The 26,463-nt window shown below is 30.2% G+C and overlaps 5 protein-coding genes across 5 annotated transcripts; 2 read left to right on the plus strand and 3 right to left on the minus strand.

Moving 5' to 3' along the window:
• Positions 1-2,519: 2,519 nt before the first annotated feature.
• Positions 2,520-4,496, plus strand: LOC106763161 (uncharacterized protein At1g66480). Its single transcript, XM_014647367.2, has 2 exons — positions 2,520-3,270; positions 4,211-4,496. Exons 1-2 carry the CDS (start codon positions 2,524-2,526, stop codon positions 4,271-4,273), a joined length of 810 nt encoding a protein of 269 aa, XP_014502853.2. The 5' UTR covers positions 2,520-2,523; the 3' UTR covers positions 4,274-4,496.
• A 2,529-nt stretch (positions 4,497-7,025) lies between these two features.
• LOC106763162 lies at positions 7,026-7,812 on the minus strand. The gene has a single exon (XM_014647369.2). The coding sequence runs from the start codon at positions 7,738-7,740 to the stop codon at positions 7,324-7,326; it is 417 nt and encodes a 138-aa protein (XP_014502855.1). The 5' UTR covers positions 7,741-7,812; the 3' UTR covers positions 7,026-7,323.
• A 7,653-nt stretch (positions 7,813-15,465) lies between these two features.
• On the plus strand, positions 15,466-15,948 carry LOC106763327 (sulfated surface glycoprotein 185). Its single transcript, XM_014647528.1, has one exon. It carries the CDS (start codon positions 15,466-15,468, stop codon positions 15,946-15,948), a length of 483 nt encoding a protein of 160 aa, XP_014503014.1.
• Positions 15,949-16,256: 308 nt separating this feature from the next.
• On the minus strand, positions 16,257-17,754 carry LOC106763328 (probable aquaporin NIP-type). Its single transcript, XM_014647529.1, has 5 exons — positions 17,620-17,754; positions 17,264-17,485; positions 16,902-17,099; positions 16,687-16,748; positions 16,257-16,452 (listed from the first exon to the last, which is right to left on the minus strand). The coding sequence occupies exons 1-5, from the start codon at positions 17,752-17,754 to the stop codon at positions 16,257-16,259; spliced, it is 813 nt and encodes a 270-aa protein (XP_014503015.1).
• Positions 17,755-21,618: 3,864 nt separating this feature from the next.
• LOC106764102 (U-box domain-containing protein 3) lies at positions 21,619-25,020 on the minus strand. The gene is made up of 2 exons (XM_014648328.2): positions 24,526-25,020; positions 21,619-22,830 (listed from the first exon to the last, which is right to left on the minus strand). Exons 1-2 carry the CDS (start codon positions 24,771-24,773, stop codon positions 21,978-21,980), a joined length of 1,101 nt encoding a protein of 366 aa, XP_014503814.1. The 5' UTR covers positions 24,774-25,020; the 3' UTR covers positions 21,619-21,977.
• Between the last annotated feature and the right edge of the window lie 1,443 nt (positions 25,021-26,463).

A 26,463-nucleotide genomic window follows, 5' to 3' on the forward strand; every position in this document is an offset into this window, starting at 1 on the left:
ATTAATAATTACATTATGAGTATTCACTTAATAAATATGTTTTGGATTATTACAAGATGAACACGTTCAATGAATCTCGTTATATTGTGTTTTTTTTTTTTTTTTTATATCTATTGAATTAAGTAGGTACAAACTTATATTAGAGATTTAAAATGTAATTATTGAATAATTAATAGTAAAATGTGATAAAAAAAATATGATTATAAACATAAATGATTATGATTTTTAGATGTCCAAAACATTTTTGTTTTCCATAAGATGATGCAATGTAGGGTAGTCTTGTGTGTATTATTATGACTGATAACTGTACCAAATCATATAACTTATAAGGTAGATAAGTCTTTTCTTTTTTTACAAAAAAACTTGCGTTTTTAAAAAAAATCATGATTATTTACTAATTTAAGAAAAAGATTTGAATGATGAGAAGAACTACTTTTTACAAGAATAATTCTAAGATCTAGAATGCAATTAAATTTATGAAAGTACTTATAAAGTAATGACTTTAATAAAAATAGATTTCATGCATCAAATCAATATGAAAACATCTAATAATATACTTCAAATTTCTACTCTAACATTCACATCATTATATAACAAATCATAATGTCTTAGAGAGAAACTTATTAATAAAAACTCTAATGTCACGTATCTTTTTATTAAAAGTCCGCATTAAACACTAATTTTAGATTTTTTGAATGACTAACCATTAAACTCTATGTTTAGATGCAAAATCAATTAATTGTTCTATCCTAATCTAGGTTCCAACATTATGAATAATTCTAGTCTCCACAACGAGTCTCCATGAAAGAATGAATTTCAAATTATAAGATTTTCTATTTATAGATTTTCATACATCTTGCTAGACTACTTGAAATTTATATTTAAAAGGAAAAACTTCTTTTAACAACACTTTTTTAACAACTTTTTGACAACGCATACGTGACAGCTTGTAATTGGTCCATTTTAAATATTTTTTAAACATAAATTCAAATAGACCAATAAAATGATGACACGTGTCCCGTTGTAAAAAAAGTTGTCAAAAAATGTTGTCAAAATATCATTGTCCTATTCAAAATAACATATTCGATTGATAATTGAATTATCCAATTTAATTACTAATTTTGTTTATATATTTGATTTTCACTCATCTATAAAATTATTAGTCAAATACTTATCTTTTTTAATTTATTTTTTAATAAAATCTTAATTATCTAATCAGATAATCAAAATACTAATAAAAGATAAAATATTTATCTTTTCTAAATTTATCTATAAAATCCAAATTATTAAAAGTACCCATTTGTATAAAATTATTTAATAAATTCTTAATTATTTAAAAAGTAATAAAAATAAAAATAAACAAAACATAATAATAATGTAAATTATAATTTGTCCATGGTTCAAACATTTTCCGTAAAGAATGGTGGCTATGGTGCAGCCCGTGAGCCACTTTCATAATGATGTTATGTTAGGTTTGAATCCATACCAGTGTGAATATTTCATAAACCTTCTGATTTTTATGTCTTATCCAAAATTCATTTTGTTCCTTTTTTTGGTTTTGTTTTTTCACGTGCGCTTGGCTTAGTCTTATGTAATAAATTGAAAACACTAGAAGGTTAGACTTTCTAAAGTGTGCATGCATTGCCAAAACCTTTGCTCTTTCTTCGTACTTTTCCAAGTGGACATATTAATATTTTCTTCTTCTTTTCTTTTAACACTGTATTTCACATAATTATTTTTGGCAATATTTAAACTTTTCAAACTAATTTCACTTTAATGGAACGACAATTGACAATACTTTTCAAAAATATTTTGACAATACATATCATCATTCATCTATTTGAATTTATGTTTAAAAAATATTTAAAAGGAACCAATCACAAACTGTCACATATATGTTGTTAAAAAATTGTTAAAAAATATCGTTAAAAGAAATTTTTCCTTAGTGGAAAAGCAGTTCACATAACAGATCTTAATTATGGGAAATTGAAAAAAGTATAAAACCGAGTGTTTTTAGAAAACGCAACGTCATGGTGTATGTAAAAAACGCACGCAACTTGCTCCAACAGGTAGACAGAGCACATATGAAAAGAATATCAGGATACCCCATTTGATTACAATGAAAGCTTGCTTTCCCCTACCCCACAACTATTCTTTTAACCCATCCAAACCAGAGTTTATCCCTTAACAACCACACTTTTCCCACCACTATTTACCATCATAACACTAAACTAACCAATTTATTATTGGTACATTATATTTGAAGAATTTACAAGATATCGCGTTAGAAATGAGTTTTAAGTTTAATTTAACTTCGTGAAATCAGATAAAATTTATATTTATTCACATATATTAAATTAATTTTATCTTTAATTGATACAGAAATTTTAAAAAATATAATAAATTAACTAAAAATAAAAATTAAATATAAAATAAAGATGTATATCTAATTCACAAAAAAATTATTAATTTTTTTTTCTTTTTTCTTTTTATTTTTATTTTCAACATTCCACCAATTCACACATGCATCCATATCATCAAATTTCTACCTTACTACCAAACCATTCCAATATAAATTCCCCCAAAACTCGGTCAGGCCAAAAACCACGTACCTTAATTTCGCCCACTAAAAAGCCAAACACAAAATTCCAGAAATCCAGAGTAGAGAGCGTAATTCCAGAAGCTATGGGGAACACCATAGGAAGGAGTAGAAAGGCCAAGGTCATGAAGGTCGACGGAGAAACGTTGAAGTTCAAAACTCCGGCCAGAGCCAGCGACGTCGTCAAGGACTACCCCGGCCACGTTCTGCTCGACTCCGAAGCGGTCAAACATTTCGGGCTTCGGGCCAAACCCCTTGAGCCTCACCAGGAATTGAAGCCCAGGAAAATCTACTTCCTCGTTGAATTACCCAAGATTCAACCCGAAGACGATAAAACGGCGCTGCATAGGAGGGTGCGATCCAGTGGTATCCGCGGCATGAACGCTAAGGATAGACTCGAACTCTTGATGCTCTCCAAACGCTCCGTGTCGGACCTCGCCCTCGTTAGGCCCAACCCCACTTTGGGCTCTGATGGGCCCATGAGGGTTAAGATGAGGCTCCCCAAGGCCCAGTTAGACAAACTCATTGAGGAGAGCACCGACGGGTCCGACGTGGCGGAGAAAATCATAAGTTTGTACATGGGAAACAATGCCGGCGAGGCCGCCGGCAGCGCCGCGGCAGAGGACGGTGCCGCGAGGACGCTGCACCATCACACTCAGAAGCCACGTGGGGTATGTATTTTATTTCTCTTTATTTTTTCATTTGTTTGCTTAAAACAGATCTATTTTTTTTTTTAATTTTGATTTCCATATTTTAAGTCAAATGGATGGTTTAAAACCGCGTTAGCAGTAGTTTAGATTAGATGGTGATAAAATAAGAGTTGATGTTAATTTGTATTTATGAGGAATGATTAGATGATAATAGAAAAATGTTTAATATAATTATATTTTGAGTCGTGAATCTTTGAAAGTGGGTTGAACTTTCGTATGTTCACGGGCGCTAATTAAGGCGTTGGTTGATGGTGATGTGGACGTAGGCGAAATGGCATGTGGTTCCTTAGACCCGGTCCTTTTCTTCCACCGGATTTCATGGGATTATAACTATTTTTTAAGCCTTTCTACTTCAAAATTTCAAATTTCCATCATCCTTCTACTAACTTTTTCTCTTCAAAGATTAAACTATTTTTGTGAAAGGCATAATTTGTTTTAATAAGTTGACTCATATCGATGCTTATATTATAACATAAGTAACCTTATCGTAACTCCAATTCGTATTGAGTCTGTATTGATTGATGTTTTGGTATGAACGCCAATTTTGAAGGCATTTTAATAGTTGATTTTGGAAAAGTTTGAATATACGTTAGAAGCTACAAATAGTAAGTTGATTTGCAGTGTACGTGAGTGCATTTTTATTGATTATAAAAAGAACATGTTGGTTTACCAATTAAAAAGAATTAGAATGAAGACTTGAAACAAAGAGGGTTTTGGAAGTTTATGAAAAATCAAACACGCCACTGAAGAATAGTTTACAATTTTGTTAGCATTACATGTGAACTCAATAATACCACTCGTCGTTTACTTTGGTATTTTAAAATAACGAGAGTTTCCAAAGAAGCTGACATTTGATTGTTCTTAATGTTCTTACTTGAATATTATTGGTTTGATTTTGCAGAAACGAGTGAGTTTTAGCCCTGTGGAAAATGAAGAAATTCGCGTGGAAGCACCTTCTCAATAGTTACAGTAGTGAATAAGGGTTTGTAATTATTTAAGTAGAAGGAAGGCAAAAACACAAAAAGCTAGCCAGAGCAATAGCACCCTCACAGTTTGGTTTTGGTGCTTCAACTACATATATGATAGAAGATATATAGATATGTACATACATCGAATATTCATTTGTAGTTTGTAGTGCTCAGATTACAACATCATTGCTTCCAATTTCGTCTTCTTTCTTCAACATATTTTTTTCGCATTCATTTAACTCATTTAATTTGAGTTTAGATATTTAACTTGAAGTCCATTTGAAACAATAAAACCTAACGAGAGTATCATTTTTTTTACAATAACAATATATAGACTTAAATTCATGTTTGATTGTGTATATTCAACGAAATTTGAGATTGCGAATAGCACACGTTACTTAGTTGGGTTTGGTCAAATTTTAAAAAACAAGTCATTTAATTTAAAAAAAATATTTTTAAATTCTTTCATTAAACTTAATCCAATCCAACTCACACGTAATCAGGTAGAATTGAATTATATAAATTGTGTAAGTAGTTTTATTTATTTATTTTGTTAAAATTGTAATTTCAAAACATTTTGTTCACATTTTTAGGATTCTTTTTAAATAGAGTATTTTATAAAATATTTTGAATAATTTAATATACCAAAAATAAAAATAGAATAAGAAAATAAAATAAATTATGGTTATTTTATTATTATCATTATTATTATTTAATAATTTTAAACTGATTTAGTGGGTGTCGAATTTAACAAATAATGAGTGGGATAAGGAAAAATTGAGCTAGGCTTTTCTGGACCATTTAGTGGATCAAATAGTTGAGGCTGTTGCTTCCTCCACCACTACCTTTGTTCTCTCTACCTCCCCCAATTTTCAATAAAAATATTTTAATTACAAAATTAATCTTTTTTTACTTTTTAACCCTATTTATTATAAAATTGCATATGAAAAAAATAAAATAAACTATACTTTAATTTTCTTTTCTTGCCGAAGTTCCTCTAGTTTTTCTTGCTCTTATATCCCTTACTTTTTTTTCCTCTGGCTATAAGGATTGATTCTGCTCATTTTCTTGTATGATCAAGCTACTTTCACTCAATAATAGACTATCTAAATGATGATAATATTACATTCCATGAAATCTCTGTATATACAAAAGATCACCCAAAAATCAATTTGCTTTACAACAATATCATTTATAGATGTATTAAGATCTCACTTCCACTTTTCTCCAATTCCATAATCTCCAACAAAAGCAAAGTTTAATTTATACTTTATCTTTTAAACCAGCTGATATCTTTTGTGTGCATCACTACAAATAGAGCATATTAAAAAAAAGGAAAATGATATTTTAACATCAATTTTTTGACACCATTTTAACACTGTACACATGTCAAAATGTGGTTGGACGATTTCAAATTAAAAATAAAAACTTGGTCCAACCACATTTTGACACGTGTGCAGTGTCAAAAATTGGTGTTAAAATATCATTTTCCTAAAAAAACTAACTAAACTGGGAACACATCAAAAGGTTCTAACAGTACACGAAAAAACTCCATGGACTGCCAAGTAGGTATATGAAGTGAATCAAACAGCAAAAATAACTTCAAGTTTTTTTAAATGACGAATGTTTACATCTATTTATCCTTTAACGGATGTTGATATCCGTCCACAAGTATTGACATTTGTTTAAGAGAATTCAATGTTTATTCACATCCGTTTAAATATTACTGACAAATAAAAGAGGAATAAAGAAGTACATGAAACAGTACGTGGTGGTGGAGGAAGTAACACCGATGTAGGCCCACTAAAGCCGGCTTCATAACTAAACAAAGGCTATTTCTTTATACACCCTCATTCATTCATCCTACACTTCTATTTTGCTGCTTTAAAGACCAAAAGGTCCTTGGTCTCTTCCATCTCCTATGTTACTTACTGTCGCTGGTGCTTCGTCATCTCATCTTGTTGTTGTCCCTTTGCTCGCGTCTTCTTAAAGTTTATATTTTCTACCTTCATGCTTTGCTTTATTTATTTAGAAGAGAGAAACATATCACATTATATTTTTTACACAAGTTATTTTAATACTTGATAATGACCTTTAGATATTGAAATCCAAAAAACACTTATTACATAATTTAAAAGTTCTTTTTATAAATAAATAGCTTAAATTAATTTAGAAATATTTTTAAAGAAATGACTTTTAAATCGTGTAATCTAAAAATAAAAAAGGGAGTTGGTCATTTCTTACTTCGTTTTTTTCTTTTTCTGGACAGACCAATTTATTAACAAATACCATAAAGCATTGATTTTCTTTTAAATATTCTAAAGAAAAAAACTACTTTTACACGTTTTATTTGACATCTCTTTTTTTTATTAAGAAAAGGAGTGTAAAATGAGTGTAATATACCGTTCTATTATAAAAGCGTATTCCAAGGGGAATGTCGCAAACGACTAACAAATTTAACAACGTATTTTTACATTTATTTAACATATATTATAATAATAAAATAATAAATTTTGTATTTATAAAAAATAAAATTAATGTAAAAAATTTATATATGTAAAAATATATTTTATAAGTTAAAAAAAAAACACAAGATATTCTAACGTTCAACACACAAAAGAAACCCTTATTCTCGATTGGTCAAATTACAATTACTCCACACAAATACTTTGACAAAGTCAACTGTCTACGGAGACGAAACTGAAAAAAAAGTGATTTTCACTGTTTCAAACTATTCATTTTCTGCTTAATTGAAACTACAAAGTATTAGCATTTTTTTTTTCTGTTGAAACGAAGTTAGAAAACTATATCTCTAACATATCTTGTGTAAATCCTAAAAATACTGAACAAAATCAAAACAATAACAAGAACAAAAGAAAAAACCAATCCCATCATATGAAAAAGTTTATAAAGTCTAATCCCATCACAAAAGTTTCTAACCCTGCAAAGCCACACCAGTTCTTACAAAAAACAAAAATATTGCTAACTATGTTTCCATCTTACAGCAGAGCAAAGTCTACACAAACACAACAAAAACGAGGAAGCATTAATTCTTGGGTTGAAAATCATTGTCAAACTTGCCAGAAAAGTTTAAAGGACGACACTTTTCTCCCATCAAGATGTTCTTCCTCCAAAGGGCTTCTTCATCATGGTCACTACTGCAATCTCCTTGAGGTTCTCCCTCCGCCTGAACCTTCCTCCACGACAGCATCTTCACCATGGAGAGTGCCCTGTTGCCGAGGTTGCTGTTCAGCTTGGAAACGAGGTTTTGGTCCTTGGAATTTGACCTTTTTGTCGTTGCTTTCTGAGCTTCGATGCGGAGCTTCTTGAGTTTCTCAGAACCGCAGAGAAAAGTTACGACAGAGAATACAGACATGAGTGAAAGAAGAAGAAAGAAAAGGGTGAAGGGGAGGGAGGAGAAGAGAGGAATGTGGAAGGAAGAGGTCAGAACAAACCTTGCCATCTGTAAGAAATTAACTTACTTAGAAGACAAGGCTTGGATGCTGCTGCAATAAAAAGAGACAGCGCAAACGTTGTTGTGTGTTCTGCTTCTTTGCTTTTAAGTGTACAAATATTTTGGGATGTTAAATATATATAAAATATACAAAAATAACAATAATTATTTGGATAATGATACTTCGACAATATTTTTTTATAACATTTGAACATCGTCTACGTGTCATTATGTGATTGGTCCATGGTGGTATTTATGATTATTATTATTGATTGTGAAGTAATTTTAGACCAATCACAAAATGACACGTAGATAATGTTTAAATGTTATAAGAAAATGTTATCTAAATATCATTATCCTAATTATTTATAATCTTTTTATACATATATAGACAAAAATTTGGTAAACCAATACTCTATTCATATCTCACAATATTTTTCTATCTTAACCAAGTTTTCCTCTAATTCATCAAATATATCTTTGTTACTCTTATCATGACACCACCTCAACATACAATTCCATATCGTTCATGGAGTCTTAGCATCCCACAATGTCTTTCTCAAAGGTTTTATAATAATGAAAATGAGATAGAAAAGATGAAGACAATGACATTGAGAATGATGATAATGTATAAGCACAATTCCTTAATGATTTGCTAGTCACCATGTCACAAAGAAGACTTGGAAGAGTAATAAAAAGATGAACTTCTAATACCAGCTCTCACAAATAACCTTTTTTATCTTTTTTTTTTTAACATTGCTATTATTAAAATTTAAGTTAAGTTTGGATTTTTCACTTGATCAAGAGTTTTCTTTAATGCTATTTTTTTTTTAATTTTCTCAAGTTACATTCTATTAAAATGATCAGTTTATTAATTTTTTTTTTCTTAAAATAACATCTATGTGTTTATGAAATAAAAAGAACATTTTTTTTCTTAGAGGGGAGTACTTTATTTCATACTTATGAACCCAACTTACCCATTTAAAAAATTACTTTTTTTTTCATAAACTTGGTGCAAAATTGCATAATTCCAATTGTTGATATAAAAAAAATTATCTAATTACAAACACCAATTTCCAATATTATTATATACTCTTACGTAACTCATTTTTAAAAAAGAGAAATAAAGTTACTGGTTGAAATATAGTTTTATTTGGTAATAAAAAAAGATAATATATGATTATTATTGTTAAATAGAAAAGATGAAAGTTGCTTAATGAGGTGGAAGTAGAAGTGGATATGGAAAATGGACATTTCTTGTCGAAAGGGTTTACTTGACTTAGACTGCTAGACTTTGGTCTTCCCTTTTGTCACTATTACCTTTCCATTTCTCAAACCTCTTCTATTCATTCACACTCTCCAATATCTCATTTATATCATTTTCATTTTTTAATCAGCATTTAAAAATTATATTAAAAAATTTAAATGGGTTTTAAATCTAATCTAGTATCACAAAATCGTAAAAGATGAAACTTTAAAGTTAACTCAACTTTATACAATCATTTTATAAAATGAAATTTGTATTTTACTTATATATCATAATTTAATCTTATTATAATTTATGCGAGACTTTCAACAAATTTCGAATATATGTAACATAGTTTAATTAAGAAGGAAGACGAGAGTGCATGTACGAAATTTAAAAATAGTGAAAGTAGATGGTGGAAGGGTTAATTTTTTGTAATGATTGTTAGTTAGGAGAATTTTGTATTGGTATGTAACGACCATGGTTGATTAATTGCAAAGGATGGTGTTGGTGTGTTGGTGAATTTAGGTGCAGAGCTGCTCATTTTCCCTTTATGGACTGTTGCTGCCAACTAATTTTCATCAATGCAAACTTTAATTCCACAATTTTTCATTATCTTATTCTGCTTTTTAAATTGTTCCTATTTTTATATTTAATTGCTATTCTATTTTTCTCTCATTTTTAGGAGAATAAAGGTACATTTTTACGTTATTTTTCATTATTTTAGATATTAGCTAATTATGCTTTCACAAAAAATAAAAATCATATTATCACATATTCAATATTAATAAGTTATATATTTCTTTTCCATGTAAAATTATTGTTTAACTATTTTCATTTATTAAAGTAAAATACTATTTTTTTAAGTTATTTAATATAAATAACAATTTTGAACTAGTGATTTTTATAATTAATAGTGTGAAAACAAGTTATCTCATTCAATTTAATTAAGTTCATCACGAGTTCGTTATTTAATAACTTAATTTAAATTCGGTTCAACTTATTATATTTAATGGATTAAACAGATGACTCACTCACTTAATTAATTATAATTGTTTTTTCAATTTTAAAAAAATAACATTTTTTTCTAATTCGAATTTAAATAAATTTTAATCTAAAATGATGTTAAACTTTATTTGATAATTTAAAATAAATATAATATAATCTAAAATCATTTTAAATTTTAAATATAATTTGAAAGTAAGTATAAAAGTCAAAATTAGATGAATTGATAAACTAACCTCACTCATCACATATTGAATTTAAATGAATCAAATTTTTAGTGAATCAAATTCAAAATTAATTTGTGGATGAATCAAATTCAAAGTTAATTTGTATTAAAATTTCTTTTTTCTTTTCAACTCAATCTTATCTGAATCCAAAATGAACGAGATTAACTCACATATTTCAATCTATTTTAAGAATATTAGCTATCATTATTTCAGTTTGAGGAGAAAAAAATATGAATAGTGGTTGTTCCGATCTAGATGTCAATTTATGGTTAACCAATTTCTTTAATCGCCATTTATTTGTCACACTCATTGAGTACTAGTGGAGGAGAACCATTGCTTTGATTAAATAAAGCTAAGCAAAATAATAAAATACACTCTTTTTTTTTTTATTGTGTTGGTGAAATAGATTTTGGAGCTCATATGTTGTTTAATTTTTGTCTGATCTCTCTCTCTATATATATATACAAATTTGTTCTGGAAAGGCAGAAGTTTACTTACCTTTTGTTATATATGTAATATTTTACTTTTAATAAATTTATGCTTATCACAAATTTTATATATGTTTTATAGTCATTTGATAAAAAAAATTTACACATAACATAACTACTTTTCATCCAATGTAATTAATGACATGTTCAAGGTTTTAAATGAGATATTTACTTCAAAAGTTTAGTTTTAAGCCATTAAAAAAAAGTTATGGCCATCAATATTTGCTGGTCCATATAAAAAATATCGTTTTCTCTTATATGATTCCATCCCAACAACTTCTATAACTTATGAATAACAAGGAAGATAATACTTTTTTGCATGGCTAATCGATTGATTTATTTAAACCATCATTTTATTGAACAAAAACATCTTAATTTTTTTTTTCTAATATATATAGTTTCATTAAGTAATAAAGAACCATTGAGTAGGTGATATATTATATTGATTTTCTGTTAAATTATTTTATTTTTTCTAAAACATATCCTGACTTTAAAAAAAATAATGAGTTGAAACTCTTGAGAATGACAAATTTGTGGTGAAACTTTTAATATCTTTGGACAACATTTAAAAAAAAATTGTAAGAATTTTAAAAGGTTATTTTTAAGTCCTTCAAAACCCAGTTGGTGTGTGGCTTTTATTCTTGGGTCTACCAAAGCACAATACATCCTTCTCTATCAGTAGAGTGGGCCATGCTATCCACTAACACGCGTACGAAAATTGGATTACTTCTCACGAAGTGTACAAGTATTAATAGCTTAAATAGTTGTTAAAACTCCGACAAATGTATCAATAGTTGTTAAAACTCTTAAAGATTTATTGGCCTAGACTTTCATGTGATTTGTTGATTATTTAACTTGTAAAACGAAAATTGGTATTTAAAATGCAAAAACAAAAAATAAACATACATGCAAAGGTTGATCAATTGACTATAGAATACACAGTTGAATGATATGGATGAACTGTGTTGTTGGGGTTTACGATTTCATCCTATTCACTCTCATATATTTACAAATTCTACTCCTTCATTAATGTTAATGTCACTTTCTACTTTACCCTAAACTCGATGTCTCGGTGAAGAGAAGAGAGTCTACTCCTAATTACTAGTTTACAATGTCTTGTCTCCCTAGCAATTGATCATGCATTACATTCGCACAAAAGCTTAAAGGTAACCGGTCCTCCTATCCCTATGTCTAGGTAATATTGTTCCTAAGAGAATTCCCCATGTCTAGATTTTCCCGTATGTGTCCATAACAACAAAATCAAAGATCATGCTATTGAATGAATTAAACAAAGCATGCATAAAGAATAGAGGAAAAACTATAACCATTAATAAAGTAAAGCATATGAATAAAGAATCAATTCAATTTATGAGAGTATCAAAGGATTACATCGTTTCCCCCAACAACAATGGAGGTTTAATTCACCATGAACATGGTGAAACTAGATGAAATTAATGAAAAGAATGAAAAGATAAACCCTAAAATTTGTAAATCGAAGCTTCCGCTTCCAAGGGTGAAGAATGTGTTTCTGTGTCTCCTTTTGCCAAAAGATACCATCTCTAGGTCGTGTAAATCAATATATAGTTCATTAAAATCAGCAGAAATTGGCCCAGACCAAAAATACTAGCGCTCAGTGCTGGATTATCGCTCAGCGATAGGTGCGACACTCAAGAATAACGCTCAACGTTGATGCCCAGACGTTTAACAATGAATTCTCTGAAGAGGCTGGCGCTCAGCGGCAAAGTAGCACTTAGTGGTGGGCGCAATACTTGAATTCTCCCCTCAGCTTTGGCGCTTGAGTGTTTGACAAAGATCTCCATAGCGAAACTGGTGCTGAGTGGTGGATTTGATATGAGAGGTGGCTACGATCTTCCTTTGTGCATTTTTCCACCTTCTTTTGAATCCAACTCTTTTGTACTTTAACTTCCTTCATTCAAATCATATTAATTCCTACCAAAACAAGGAAAACCAAGCATAAAACCAAGAAAACCACCTTTGACTCTCTTATTTTTTAACTTAAGTAAAATCCATGATTTCGAGCTAAATTTTAAGTCATAAAAAGTGTGTTTAATATTAAATTTAAGCATAAAAATAACGATTTTTAAACCGTTATCAATAGCATTCATAATTATTGAGTAATAGATTGAGAATAAGCAAAATATTACAAAATTAAGGATGAAAGTAGGGTGAAAATGAGTTTTATTACTTCATCAAGGAAAAATTCATATTTATTTTTGTCATATCTTATTTCTGTCGGATAGCATAAATACTTGTTCTCATATCTATTTTCTCACTAAACAACAATTAAATAAAAATAAAAGAATTATATAAAATATTATATAATTACATAGAAAATAAAATTTTATAACAATCAAAATATCTATTAATTTGGAAAATGTTAATAAAAAATGTTGATAAATTAAAAAATGTTTTTTTAATTATAAAATGAAAACAAATATTCAAATATAAAATATTTCAAATGTTTCTTAATTTTCTTTCTCTAATATATTTTTTATACACTAATAAAGATTTTAATACACTATTTAAATAAAATCACCCATAAAAAATGTGAAATTTTTAATAATTTGAATTTATATAAGTATTTTCGTAAAATTAAATTTAGAAAATAAAAATAATTATATAAAAAAATTAGAATAATAGTTTACACAAAAAAAAGTAAATATAAATATTTAAGATAAATAAAAATAATTAAATTTGAGTTCTGAAAAATAATTTGATATACTATGAAATGAAATTATATGAAAAAAATTTATAATTGGACAAAATAAAATTAAAAATACTTTAAATATACGAAAAAACTTTCTAAATATCAAACTAGCTTAAAAAGTAAGAAATAATTAAAATTATTTAAAAAAAATAAAAAGTTTTACAAATAAAACAAAAATTAAAATAAAAATAATTTTTAAATTACCTGGTAAATAAGGATTTACAGTAACTGTTTGTTAAAAAAATGAAGTAAACTATACGGTTTTCTTATTTATATTAAGTAAGAAATACATTTCTCTAAAAAAAAGTAATCTCACAAAATAATGTTACTTAAACAAACATAAAATTTTAAGAAAATAACTCTCTTAATTCGAAATATATGTTGATATTAATTAACAATTTTCACTTTTAGTATTAAACTAATAATATTTAAAAATAAAAAGTAGAAAATGCTATATGGATTTAAAATTAACAAGAACTTTTTCAAAAATTAAAAGAGAGGGGTCATATTGGTAAAAATTAAATTTAATATTTAAATCTTTAATATTTCTATGCAAATGAATTGTTAATATATTGTTAACTTCCATTTACGAGAATATAAGAAATTTTAACTGATTTAAGAATTCACAATTTACCTAGAAGTTCCAAACGCGACACATCCTCTTGTTCATTTAGTTTTATTGCAATTTCTTAAGTTATCGTAATTAAAAAAGGAATATATTGATAAAATAAATAAATAAAAACACCTTAATAATAGAATTAAAAAGTTTATACCAATCCAACTATAGTCATCTCCATAACTGAATTATTCTTTCCGCCTTTATAAAATATGTTGCAAATCAAATTGACAGTGTATAAAAAATAAACCAATTAATATAAACTTTAAACTATATAATTTATCTGGAGAGTAGTTTTGGTTGCATGTAGGTACTTGAAGCTAGGAGGAAGTATAAGACTGACCTTCATCATTGCTCCAGACTCTTACCAATCAACCCACCAACGATATACTTCTTCTGCTCGGTCAAAACCATAAACCCTGTTTTGTTTGATTCTAATAACGTTATATACACCAGTTGTCTATGACAGTGCACGGTGAAAGACGCAAGAGAACAACTTCTGCTAGAAGGGACAACCTTAAACACAAACTTCTTTTTTATTTTCATATTTCGAAGGCACCTTTGTTGTCTATATTCCATAAAAGAATTGAGTAAGGCTATCTTTATATTAAAAAATATATAAAAGAATAATTTTTAAAAAAACTTCTTTCCTGTTCATACCCTGAACAGGTCACAAATAACTGGGGGAAGCTATAGAAAAAGCAATTCTTCTTGCCTCCTTCCAGGACATCTGATTCCTTTCTTAATTTCTCATCCCAAAACTATCTTTTCTTGCAATGCCTTTCCCTTCTAATTAAACAAGTAAAACTTGGATCTTACACAATTAAATACAAACTCATTTACCATTACCAAAACGTGATTATGAGTTCAATTTGTGTATGAAATAACACTATGACAGATAAATCAGTCTCTTAAATATTAGTCATTGACTGTCATCTTTTAATGAAGATACATGGTTGATTTCAGTTTATAACAAAAACATAAAAACTCATAGTAAATACGAGGAAAGTAAAACTAGAATAATGAGATACTAATGTGCTAAGTGCAAGCTACAAAAAATGAAGATGCCAATAATTAATTCGGAACGAATAATGCCAGCTTTACACTTTATGCAAAGTGAACTTCTCATTCTCTGCTATATTTTACTGATGCAATAACTCAAGTATGTTTACGTGAACTTGCAATAATAGCAATGGTAATTCATGTCTCATTATCACCATATACTTCATGCAAAAGGTAAGAATATACTTACATGAAACTACACTTACACAATTTCTTTCCCTTTCTTTTAGGATCATCCATGATCACACAATTATAACCAACCAAACTCCATAAAGTTAAACTCATGCATCCTACTTCACATACAAGCTCTTATTTATATACCTTGCCTTAGAAGGAATCAAATTTCATCTACTGCTCACAAAATGGTGCCTCCAACAAAGAGTTTGAGTCCTCAAAAACTTGCTGCACTGCTGCTTCTTTTCTGTCTCACAATTTCATCTTCAGTTCATGCCATCACATATTCTACCAAGTTAGAGCAACCACAAGTTTCTCAGCAACCATACACTGAAGTCAAGTGTGGATCATGCCCTTGTGGAAGTCCCTGCGACGAGCAACTTCTGTCACCTCCTCCTCCTCCACCTCCTTCCCCGCCACCACTACCACTACCAGAGATTTCCTCCCCAGAAATTTGTGATGAATCACCACCGCCGCCACCACCCCCGCGACTGCGACCACCACCATCACGACCTCCACCGACTCCACCGCCGCCGCCAAGATTCATATATGTAATCGCTCCACCGGGTGATGCATATGCATACTATTACTCTGCTGCTCAAAACAGAGTTGTGGGGTTGCTGGTTTTGGCTGGTCTGGGAGCACTATCCGTCACCGTTTTATTTGCTTGAACTTTGTCTATTTACTCTATTTTATGTTATTTGTAGGTACATTATATTTTCATTTCCATTGCTTTTGTATTTTTAAATAAACTTGTTGGTGAGCTTAGTTCTTGTGTGTTGGTAATTTGATTTATTCATCATGTTGGTTATGCTAAAAATAAACTAATCAAAAATTCAATTTTTATAAATAAATTAAAAAATTATGAAAATATCTACGCATTAAAATTATACATAACCTTGTCCTAATTCAAAGTAAAAAATGAGAAATAAATTCAAAACCTGAAGAATCCAATTTCCATTGCATCCCACGAACCTATTCAACCTGAAGAAAGTCCTGTGATTTCTTCTGAAGGTGAATTGTGTGTGGTGGATCTAAGAAAGTTATAAGCAAGTGCTCCAGCTATGGCTCCAATAATTGGACCAACGATATATATCCACAACCCTTTGTAAACATGTATCATAAGCGAAGGACCAATACTTCTTGCAGGGTTCATGGAAGCTCCTGACACAGGCCTGCATCAAATGAAAATGTAAACCACTTTCATATTCATAATATCATTCAATCGCAAATCCTCCTCAGTTTTCAAAATAGTTACCGTGAGAAGTTATACAGAGCAATGTTTCTGATTGTTTAACAGGGTACAAATTTTTGATCTGAGGGTGAATAATCATTAAACTCATCTCCTCATCAGTCATGACATGATGCCTAAAATCAATATTTAAAACCTTAAACCAGTAATTAGTTACCCGGCAACGAAGACATTCAACATTATAGTCATCCCAACAACAACTCCTGCAAAATCACCCACCTGCGAGTTTATCAAGCGAAGCATACAATGCTTATTATTAGAATAGAATATTTACACCCAGAAAAAAAAATCTGTACAAAAGTGAAGAATATTTGTTAAAGACACGTGTGTGTGTGTGTATATATATATTATAGTATGAAGGAGAGTGCAAACCGCTCTGTCGTCTGTAGTAACAGCAGATATAACAAACATCAAGAGAAAGGTGATGATGATTTCAGCAGCTAAAGATTGAACATTGGATCCAACTGGTATCGTTCCAAAGAAAGATTTAGGTGTTACATCCAACATTAGGGCTAGAGTGCCACTTGCAAGTATAGACCCCAGTAACTGAGCAAAAATGTAGAGTGGCACCTACATGCATGACCAAAAGTCATCAAAGCAATACATTACAAAAATGGTGCAAAAACCAGTTAACGTGAATACCTGAATTGGAGTCAGTCTAAGACATATCAAGTAATTCTTTTTGTGTTTCTTTCCAAATATTGAAAATGATGTTAACAGAAGAAGAAAGTCACCTGTTTATATGAGAAGCGGCGAAAAATGGCTAAAGTGATGGTGACTGCAGGGTTGAAGTGTGCTCCAGAGATATGACCAACAGTGTAAATCATGACCATTACGATGAGTCCCCATGTCACACAAATGCCTGGAAATGTGACTGAGCCATAGATCTTATTCACTGCCACAGCTCCACAACCAGCAAATACCACAAAATATGTGCCAATCACTTCTGCTATGACCTAGTCACAATCCAAAAACATCCTACCCTCATTTCAGAGTAATGATAATAGTATTATATATACAACAATTTTTCTCATTTATGTTGTGCAAGTGTCAATTCCTGTGAGACAACAGAAAACATCAGGTGACCGACCTTCTGTGCCAGGGTTGCAACACGGTTTGAACAACAGTGATGAAATCCAAAGGTTGTGGAAGGGGTAGAGGAAAAACCCTCTTCCATACTTGACATTGTATCTTCTTCTGGAGTGCCTTCAGCTTTGGTGGTCATTGCTGTTTATGTCTCAGAGATCAGAAAACACCTTCTCACCTTGAGAATGTTTGTTACCAAGATATATATTATACAAGGTCATTCCGTGATTTTTTGACATACTATCACTTTTGTTAACTCTTAAACAACCATTTAAATTCGTGCAAATTTGTGATGTTTAATAGCATAACTGAAAAATTAGTTCTAGGTAGATTCTGTTGCAAAGATATATAATAATCACTACATAGTTTCTTTCTGATACACAATATTACACCATGAAAATCATATTCGCATACATCTTAATTGAAAATCAATATTTAACAGTTTTTAATAAAACCGCGTCCTTCAATAAAATTAATTTATTTAGATATTTACTCTACTTTCATTTTAAGTCTAAAAGAAAAAGTCCTAGTTGAGATAATACAGGATGAAATATCTTAAAATGTAGTGCTGCTAACACTAGAAAAAACAGAAGAAATAGGATAAGGAGATGAATAATAATACCATGAATAAAATGGTTCAACAAATATAAAGTTTTGTAATTTTTCAAGAAAAAAAAAGTAAAAAAATAAGTGAAGATAATATCAATTGCAATATAAAAGACGTGTTAGAGATGATAATCTTCTTAAATGTGGTTGTTTCTTCATTGTCCATTTGTTGTTAATTTGTGGTATTGGTTTAGTTCAAGTATGCAGGTTCATTTTGATCATCAGTGTCTCGATTTAGTGTTCAAGCTGCTATATTTATTCATTATAGTCAAAGTTCTATCTGTTTTGCATGATATTTGCTTAATTATCCCTGCTTGAGAAATTGTTTTGTTTTTTTGTTTTTTTTTTATGGTGAATATGGTTAATAATCTATTCTCTGTCTTACAACTTCTCACATATCTGTTTTTTCTATTATCTCTACCTTATTTTAGTATGAAATGTACATTGATATAAAATTGTTTATAGTACTCTGTTGTTATTGATTGTGGAAGCTTATTTTAGAAAAATATTAGAAAAAGAAAATGTAAAGATTTTTATTATATGTTTAATGAGGGGTAATTTGGGAAGTTTAACTTTTATGAGATTACTGTAAGAAAATGAGGGAGGTACAGCAAAAAAAGCACCCAACGTATTTATATGCCCAATTGTCTTGCTGCCAAAAATATTTCATATATCAAACAAATTTCAACACAAAAATCCAAAATAGAAAAAACTCACAGTCGAATTTTACTATTTAAATTTAATATAGGTTTATATACTTTTTATTTTCAACTTATATATAAACTAATTTTAACTTATGACTTTTTATTTTTTTTTCTCAATTTTGTTAAAAACAGTTTTTTCAAATACCTTTAGTTTTCTTTCCTTGAAAATTTCATTTGATCATGCGTGCCAATTGATATGAAATGGAGGGAACATTTGAAAAATAAAAAATTAAATTCACGTAAAAGAACAGATGGTGACAGAATTAAGTTATTTTATTTTCTCGTAAGTTGAGCTAAGTACCAAGGACAATTCAAAATTACTAAAATTTGTAAATAAAATGTGAAATATGTGGAATCTTTGTGAAAGCAATGCAACATAAAGCAATTAATTACTCTCAGCCAAGTGACATTGTTGCTTTTTGTCACCGTCTTAGCCCAGGATATATCAACATTCAATGATTTGAAATATTTTATTTTATTTTTAGTGAAAACGGATTATGGGATAAATTTGACCCATTATGAATTCATCTCTTAATCAATCATTTTAATCCAATTTATTAATGAATTTCAAAAATTTAAATTCTGTCAAATTCATTTAAGATTAGTAAATTAAATGTAGAGTTGTCAAAATTAGAGCTATCAAAACGGGTAATCTGCCTCGACCCGGCGCGGTCCACCACGGGTTGGTCACTTAGTGAGTCAACCCAACCCGGCTCATTTATTAGCGAGTCAGAAAAATTTGAACTCGGCCCGATCCACCACGAGTTGGTGGGTAAACGGGTTGGCTCACTAACTCATTTAATTATATATATTTTTAAAATAAAAAAGAAATACAAATTTTCTGTAATTTAAATTTAAACAAATTTCACTCCCAAAAAATTATGTTAAAGACAATTCAAAATAATAATAAAAAGTACAATATAATTCAAATGTCATCCAAAAACAAACACAAAAAACATACAAATAAGTTTCTTACATTCATCATTTTTTTCCTTATCTATTTACGATATAAAAACATACAAATAAGTTTCTTATATTCATCATGTTTTTTCCTTATCTATTTACAATATTAGAATCTTGAATAGATAAATCCACAATATTATGCTCTCTTGAATCATCATGAATATCAAACCAACCTGAATGTATCAATTGTTATAATCCTTGATCCTTGTTCTTGTTGTCTCCAAATTCACTAATAAAGATTTTTCTAATGTCAGAACAATTCCGACAATCAATAAAAAAATATTAGTAAAAAAAAAAAGAACCAGTACTCAATAACATCAACAAAAAATTAATAGTTTAATCTGGAACATAATTTCTCAACTTCAAAGATATCAAAAAGAGCTTGTTCAAATAATGTATACTCAAATTGTTTAAATAAAATGAACAAAATATGATACAAACATGTTAGAACATGAAAAAAATATTCCATGTCTTCAAATCCCCCAGAACAAAAAAAAAACAAATTCGCAAACCCCTATTTTGTCCTTATAGGGTTTTTGAAAAAAAAAAGAAAGAAAAGTGAGAAAACAAAAATGTGAAGAAAAGAGAAGAAAAAAGGAAAGGTGTTTTACCTGCTCCTTGAAGAATTTCAGTGAAGTGAGGGTGAGAGCACCATCAAATGAGAGCAAGTACCGTGAGAGTGATTTGTGAGAGTGACTTGTGAGAGCAGGTGTTACTTTTTTAGTATACACAGTGAGTGAAGAAAGTATTTTATTTTTTAGGGTTTCATAAATAAAATAATAAATTAAAAAAATAAAATTAGGTAGGTGGGTTGGTGGGCCAACCCGGCTCACCACGGGTTCAACCCGCATGAGCCGGGTCTAAATGAGCTGGTTGAAATCTGACCCGCATATAAGTGGGTTGTATTTTTCAAACCCAAGTTGGCCCGCAGGTTCGGGCCGGGTTTGAAAAAATTGTATTTTTTTATGTGGGTCAGATTTCAACCGGCTCATTTAAACCCGGCTCATGCGGATCGAACCCGTGGTGCACCGGGTTGGCCCGCCAACCCACCTACCTAACTTTATTTCATTAAAATTTAATTTTAATTTTATAAAAAAATATTTATTATTTTTTTTGCTTGAAAAAATTATTTAAGTTCTATATTTTCAAAATTAATTAAGCATTCATGTTGAGAGTGAAATTTGGGAGTGAAATTTGTTTAGATTTGAATTATAGAAAGTTTGTAATTTTTTTATTTTAAAAAAATTGTAATTTAGTGGGTCAGTGAACCAACCCGTTTACCCACTAATCCGTGGTGGGTCGAGCCGGGTTTGAATTTTTCTGGCTTGCTAATAAATGAACCGGGTTGGATTGACTTACTAAGTGATAAGATTTGATTGCTAATAAATTAATAATATCATCTATTATATATTAAAAATATATATCATCTAAGAATTCTGATAAGATTTGATTGAACTGATACTTATATATTTGAAAATATGAATCACTTCACCCTTGTCTCATCATAACTAATAGAAAATTTTTATTGTTTAAATTGTATACAATCTTTTACTTCTTTCTTTCTTTATGTGTATTGAATCAATCTAGCTTATATATATTACAAAAATGTTTGCATTTAGCTACCAAAGTCTAAATGATTTGGATTTTGGATTGAATAGTGAAACAGCCCAACCTCAGTCCATCAGCATCAAATTCAGACTATAAAAAGTAGCATTAGAGTCCTTCTCGGATGTCCAAAATACCAAACTCTAAAGGAAGCTCCCATTAAAATGCACAATTCAATATATAAACAAGTACTTGCTAGCTACGCAACTATAAAGAGAACAGGAAGAATTGACAAGACCCTTAACTACTTCTGTGTACTATTTTTATACAACGTTTCCTTTACAAAATCAAGTTCTTTTCATCATACGACAACATTTTATTCACAATTACCATTACCAGTCACTCGACACCTCCACCATGGCCTGGACTGGCATTTTTTTCACTTTTTTTTTTCTTTTTATATTACAGAAAATTTATATCACAAGTTCCAAGTGCAAAGCAAAAGATAGGAAAAGATACGAAGTAGAAGAGCCCAACTCAACCACTATTTTGAAGAAACTTCAGAAGCACAACTTGTGATAGGCATATCAGAAGGAGTACATACAAGAGCCCTTTGCTGCAAATGTCTCAAACTCTGCTCCATGCTTACTTGGACCATCTCAGCCAGCATCTTCTTCGCTTTACCAGATTCATCATCTCCATCAATCTGTGATATGATGTCACAAACTATGTTCTCAAGAGTGTCCGGTTCGACTTCAGGTCTTGAATATGGAGACTCTCTCAGTAACTGCAAAAGGGTACGTGCTTTTGGCTGTGATTTAGAGGTTCCTTGAACTGTCAGCTCAAGAAGTCCCGGAATAACACCTTCTCTGAGAATCGGTTCCCTGTATTTACATCTTTCACTTTCACACATTCTCAGCAGTGCTCCAACTGCATGTTCCCTACTCTGGGGCGTTCCGTTTTCAAGAACTTCCACGACTGCAAGAACCCCACCTTCTTCAGATGTTAAGGCAGTTCTACCCTCCTCATAACCCACCAAGGATTCAATCAGAGCACAACATTTTTCAGCTATTTTTGAAGATTTTCTACAGGTGTTGAGAAGATTGACTATAAAAGGCATTGCATTTGTTTCGAGAATGATGCTCAGGTTTTCAGGGTGTGTTGATAAATTAGACAGAGCCGTCACAGCATCAACTTTAGCTTGAAAGCTTCCATCTTTAAGAGTATTTACAAGCAGAGGAATCGCGCCACAAGAACTGATGATTGGTTTGTTGGTTGGAGAGACAGATAGAGTGAGCAAAGATGCAGTTGCATACTCCCGCAGATTTGGATTTTCTGACTTGAGGAAACTGATTATCGGCTCTAATGCACCAGCTTCCACAATGCTAATTTTGTTCCTGCTTGATAACAATATAAATGAATTACAAATAAGGCATAGAAATTATATAGCAGAACAATATTCAAAGCTGGAACATATTCAAAACAGGCCTCAGATGCAAGACTAATGCTAAGCTAAAAAGGCCACACTCTTTTGATGATTGTTAGTGTATGTTCTACAATTATTCCTTGAAAGAAGAAATTTTCTATGATTATAGCTCATTTATGGACCCGACAATCTATCAGTTACTAGATAAAATACAACCCACTAAACCTCCTACCGACCCCATGGACCCAGTAAAGAGAGAATGGAAACTTCAATGCAGAACGCAGATCTTCCCTTCTCAAAAGCATTTAATAATATAAAAGGTGATTTGGAATAAAATTATAACTTTTGTTATGTTTTTTTAACTAAGTGGAAAAATAAAAACATTTAACTTTATCTTTTTGCAGCATCTTTGTTTACCCATTCCACCTACAACCGCAACCATGGCCTTAATGAGAAGAAGAGTACGAAAGTTTAGAAAAAGTCATTCGGTGATTGAATACCGCATTGAATGAAGGGACATGCACCATCTCCAACAATAAACATTAAACAACACCCGGAATTCTAGCATATATAGGTTTAAGTGTTTAGGTTGGTAGCTGCCTTTTCAAGTTTTTAGTTTGCATGCTTCTATCTACAATCATAAAACATGTTTTCTTTTTACTCCGTTTGATAACTGTACAGATAATTTTACTTTCTTCCGTTGACAAATTTATCATGATTTATAACCTCTGCAACTTTTTGCAGGTTAACTTCATTTAAATAAGACAATCTTAAAACGTTAAAAAGGTAAAGTGCTCCATATGAACCAAACAAAAACCACCCACCAATTGGATAAGATTCTATGTTAAAGCATCCGATATCTCTTGTCAACACCAGTTTATGCACCATTGAATTTATAAAAAATAATCATAAATCCCTATCCAATCACTACATGTGACACAGTAAAACAGGTCAAAAACATATCATCTTCGTCAGAATTTCTCATCAATTCAGCCAACCAAATTTTGCATTCTGATTCTAAGCCATGAAAAAAAATTGTTTTTCTTCTTCTTTTCTGACATGTGGGAATACTAACAGCGAAATTTTCATTCATTCAGCTTCAACAAACATCTCCCTATCATTAATCACTTATTTAATAACGTTTTATCACATCAAAACTTACACTAAAATTTTAATTATGAAACTTCAATCATCTAAAACTATTCAACAACTTGAACCACAAATCATTAAAATAAAGTAAACAGACCCACCAACAAACCATTGTTATAAGCTTCTCATAATCTCTTCTAAATATCTAACAATAAAAAACTCCTTATTGTATCATGTATTTGCATGTTCACCAAATCGAAACTGTTTATCGCATATTCTTATATTCTATTCCCAACTTGACATTCCATGGATCCCATCCCATGTGTTTCACACCATCCAAATATATCGAAAAATTACAACAAAATATCAAAAATAAAAAATAAAATTGCCACCATAGGAATACCTCTGTTTCATATGCACAAACTCCTAAACCCAAATTACATAACATATGCACGTATACATATATATGCATATTTTGAGTAAAAAAAATAGTTTTTTTCTGGTTCGGAAAACCCAATCTGAGAAGAAAACTGGTTGATTTGAAATTTTAGAGAGAAAGAGATAAGGTGGTACGTACTTTTCGTCTTGTACGGCGAGGTTGAGGAGAGCGAGAAGGGCGGGTTCATGGAACTCGGGCGAGTCGACTCGGAGCATGGAGACGAGTGGGGTGACGGCCTGACGGAGTTGGCGGCGGCAGCGGTGGGAGGTTTTAGTGAGGCGGCGGATGTCCTTGGCCGCTTGGACCCTCAGAACGGGGTCGTTTAGCCGCAGCAGCTCCAACGCTCGCCGTACGGCCACCGCCTCCGCCGGAGGAGCCTCCTCCATCGGTTCCGTTTAATGACAGAAAGAAACAGAGAGAGAAAACTGGTTTGAGCGTGCGTAGCTTGAAGCAACAGTTATTATTACTCACAACGCATCACAGTTTGGATATATAGAGAGAGAGAAAGAGAAAGGGTAGTTGTTGGTTGAGACAGTTTCTTTCTTTGTTTATTCAACCTTCGTGTAAGTTCTTTCCTTTCGATTGCCAAACTTAATTTTTCCCATTCAAACCAGTCAAACACTCTTTGTTAGCGTTGAAGTAACATTTCACAACAACATTCTTAAATAATTTACTTCGTTAATTCACATCTACATACGTTATTTTTTTATTTTTCATTCGCAACAAATCTACGATAGATTCACCGCAAAATTCATGTCAGATATACAAATGTAAATATTTTGTTAAAATTACTTTAATTGTTTTTTTTTTTAAACAAAGTCAACAGTTAAAGAGAAGATGGAACATCAACTTAAGAAGATAAGAAATTTGTGCTTTAACATGTGTCCTGTTTTTGTTTTGCTTTTTTAAATAAGAAAAGGAAGATTATCCTTTTAAAAGCGCCGTAAGAATTAAATTAATTATATTTAATGAGTTATTTCTTGTGATTAGTTAATATAACATTAAGAATTAATAGTGACTCAGATAAAGGACATTCTTTCCTCCTAAACTTGTATTTTCTTTTTTAAGTTAAAAGAGAAGTTAGGCATGTTAGGTCAGGTATTGTATTTAACTTTAATTTCATGACTCAATACCACAATTGCAAGAATTCAAGATGATTCAGATAATTTATAATGGTACGATGTAACTGTGTAAGAGTTATTACAAGTATATATATATATATACACACACAACACAAAATAATGTGTAATAGTTATCCTTCCATGAAAAAGATGTGTAGTGTTTATACGTAGTTCTTCCAAAGTTTTGATTGAAGGCATGAATTTGACTCAATGGAATAAAATTGAAAATTGAAAACATACTATATTATAGTATTATATAATTAAAGTATCAAATACAAGAAATAAAAACTTAAATTACATTCACAATATATTTCAAAATAAAATCATATTGTTATAAATATAATATCACATTTATTTTAATATAGCTAGAGTTTGAGACTAATTAAATAGAGCATCATGTTGTGTTTAAACCAACAATTCTTTGATAAGTTTTTTCAAACTTCTATTTGAAATTTGTTCATAATTAAGTTAAATTAACTTGTAGTGAAGGTTATTCACACACAGTGTTTAGTTTAGTTAATAAGTCACATTGAAAATAAAAATCACTATTAAAACATAAATAATTATTTTAAAAATTATACTTTAACAAAAAGATCAGACATTACTAGATTTAGACTATTGAAAAAATAAATAAATAAATAAAAACTGAAACACTTTGAGAAAATTAAATTGAGTTGAAAACCTAAATCGTGTAAGATTAACAACCGAAATTAGGTTTGGCTCACGTTCATCTTAGCTTATATAGTTCCCTAGAAACTATAGGATTTGTTGGTTAATGTATTTTTTTAGACTTTTTCACATGGTTTCAACTTGAATTTGTGAATGACGTATGTTTTAGAATATTAAGGTATTCGTGAAACTGAGAAATAGTGTTTCTGTTGATGTGAGTCTTGGATTAGAATTGCAAGTTAGAAAATTTAAGTGGCAGTTAGGTACAGTTGACTAAGCTTTAGCA

This window comes from Vigna radiata, chromosome 6 (assembly GCF_000741045.1).
Source record: "Vigna radiata var. radiata cultivar VC1973A chromosome 6, Vradiata_ver6, whole genome shotgun sequence".
Taxonomy (NCBI): domain Eukaryota; kingdom Viridiplantae; phylum Streptophyta; class Magnoliopsida; order Fabales; family Fabaceae; genus Vigna; species Vigna radiata.

What these genes read in the sequence shown, in the direction of transcription:
- LOC106764102 (XM_014648328.2), bottom strand. Translation starts at nt 24,773, where the DNA reads ATGGAGGAGGCTCCTCCGGCGGAGGCGGTGGCCGTACGGCGAGCGTTG. An exon ending in CTCGCCGTACAAGACGAAAA is followed by an intron (nt 22,831 to 24,525) that starts GTACGTACCACC and finishes GTTATCAAGCAG; the next exon opens with GAACAAAATTAGCATTGTGG.
- LOC106763328 (XM_014647529.1), bottom strand. Translation starts at nt 17,754, where the DNA reads ATGACCACCAAAGCTGAAGGCACTCCAGAAGAAGATACAATGTCAAGT. An exon ending in TTGCAACCCTGGCACAGAAG is followed by an intron (nt 17,486 to 17,619) that starts GTCGGTCACCTG and finishes GATTGTGACTAG; the next exon opens with GTCATAGCAGAAGTGATTGG. An exon ending in TTACTACAGACGACAGAGCG is followed by an intron (nt 16,749 to 16,901) that starts GTTTGCACTCTC and finishes ATAAACTCGCAG; the next exon opens with GTGGGTGATTTTGCAGGAGT.
- LOC106763327 (XM_014647528.1), top strand. Translation starts at nt 15,466, where the DNA reads ATGGTGCCTCCAACAAAGAGTTTGAGTCCTCAAAAACTTGCTGCACTG.
- LOC106763162 (XM_014647369.2), bottom strand. Translation starts at nt 7,740, where the DNA reads ATGGCAAGGTTTGTTCTGACCTCTTCCTTCCACATTCCTCTCTTCTCC.
- LOC106763161 (XM_014647367.2), top strand. Translation starts at nt 2,524, where the DNA reads ATGCATCCATATCATCAAATTTCTACCTTACTACCAAACCATTCCAAT. An exon ending in ACACTCAGAAGCCACGTGGG is followed by an intron (nt 3,271 to 4,210) that starts GTATGTATTTTA and finishes TTGATTTTGCAG; the next exon opens with AAACGAGTGAGTTTTAGCCC.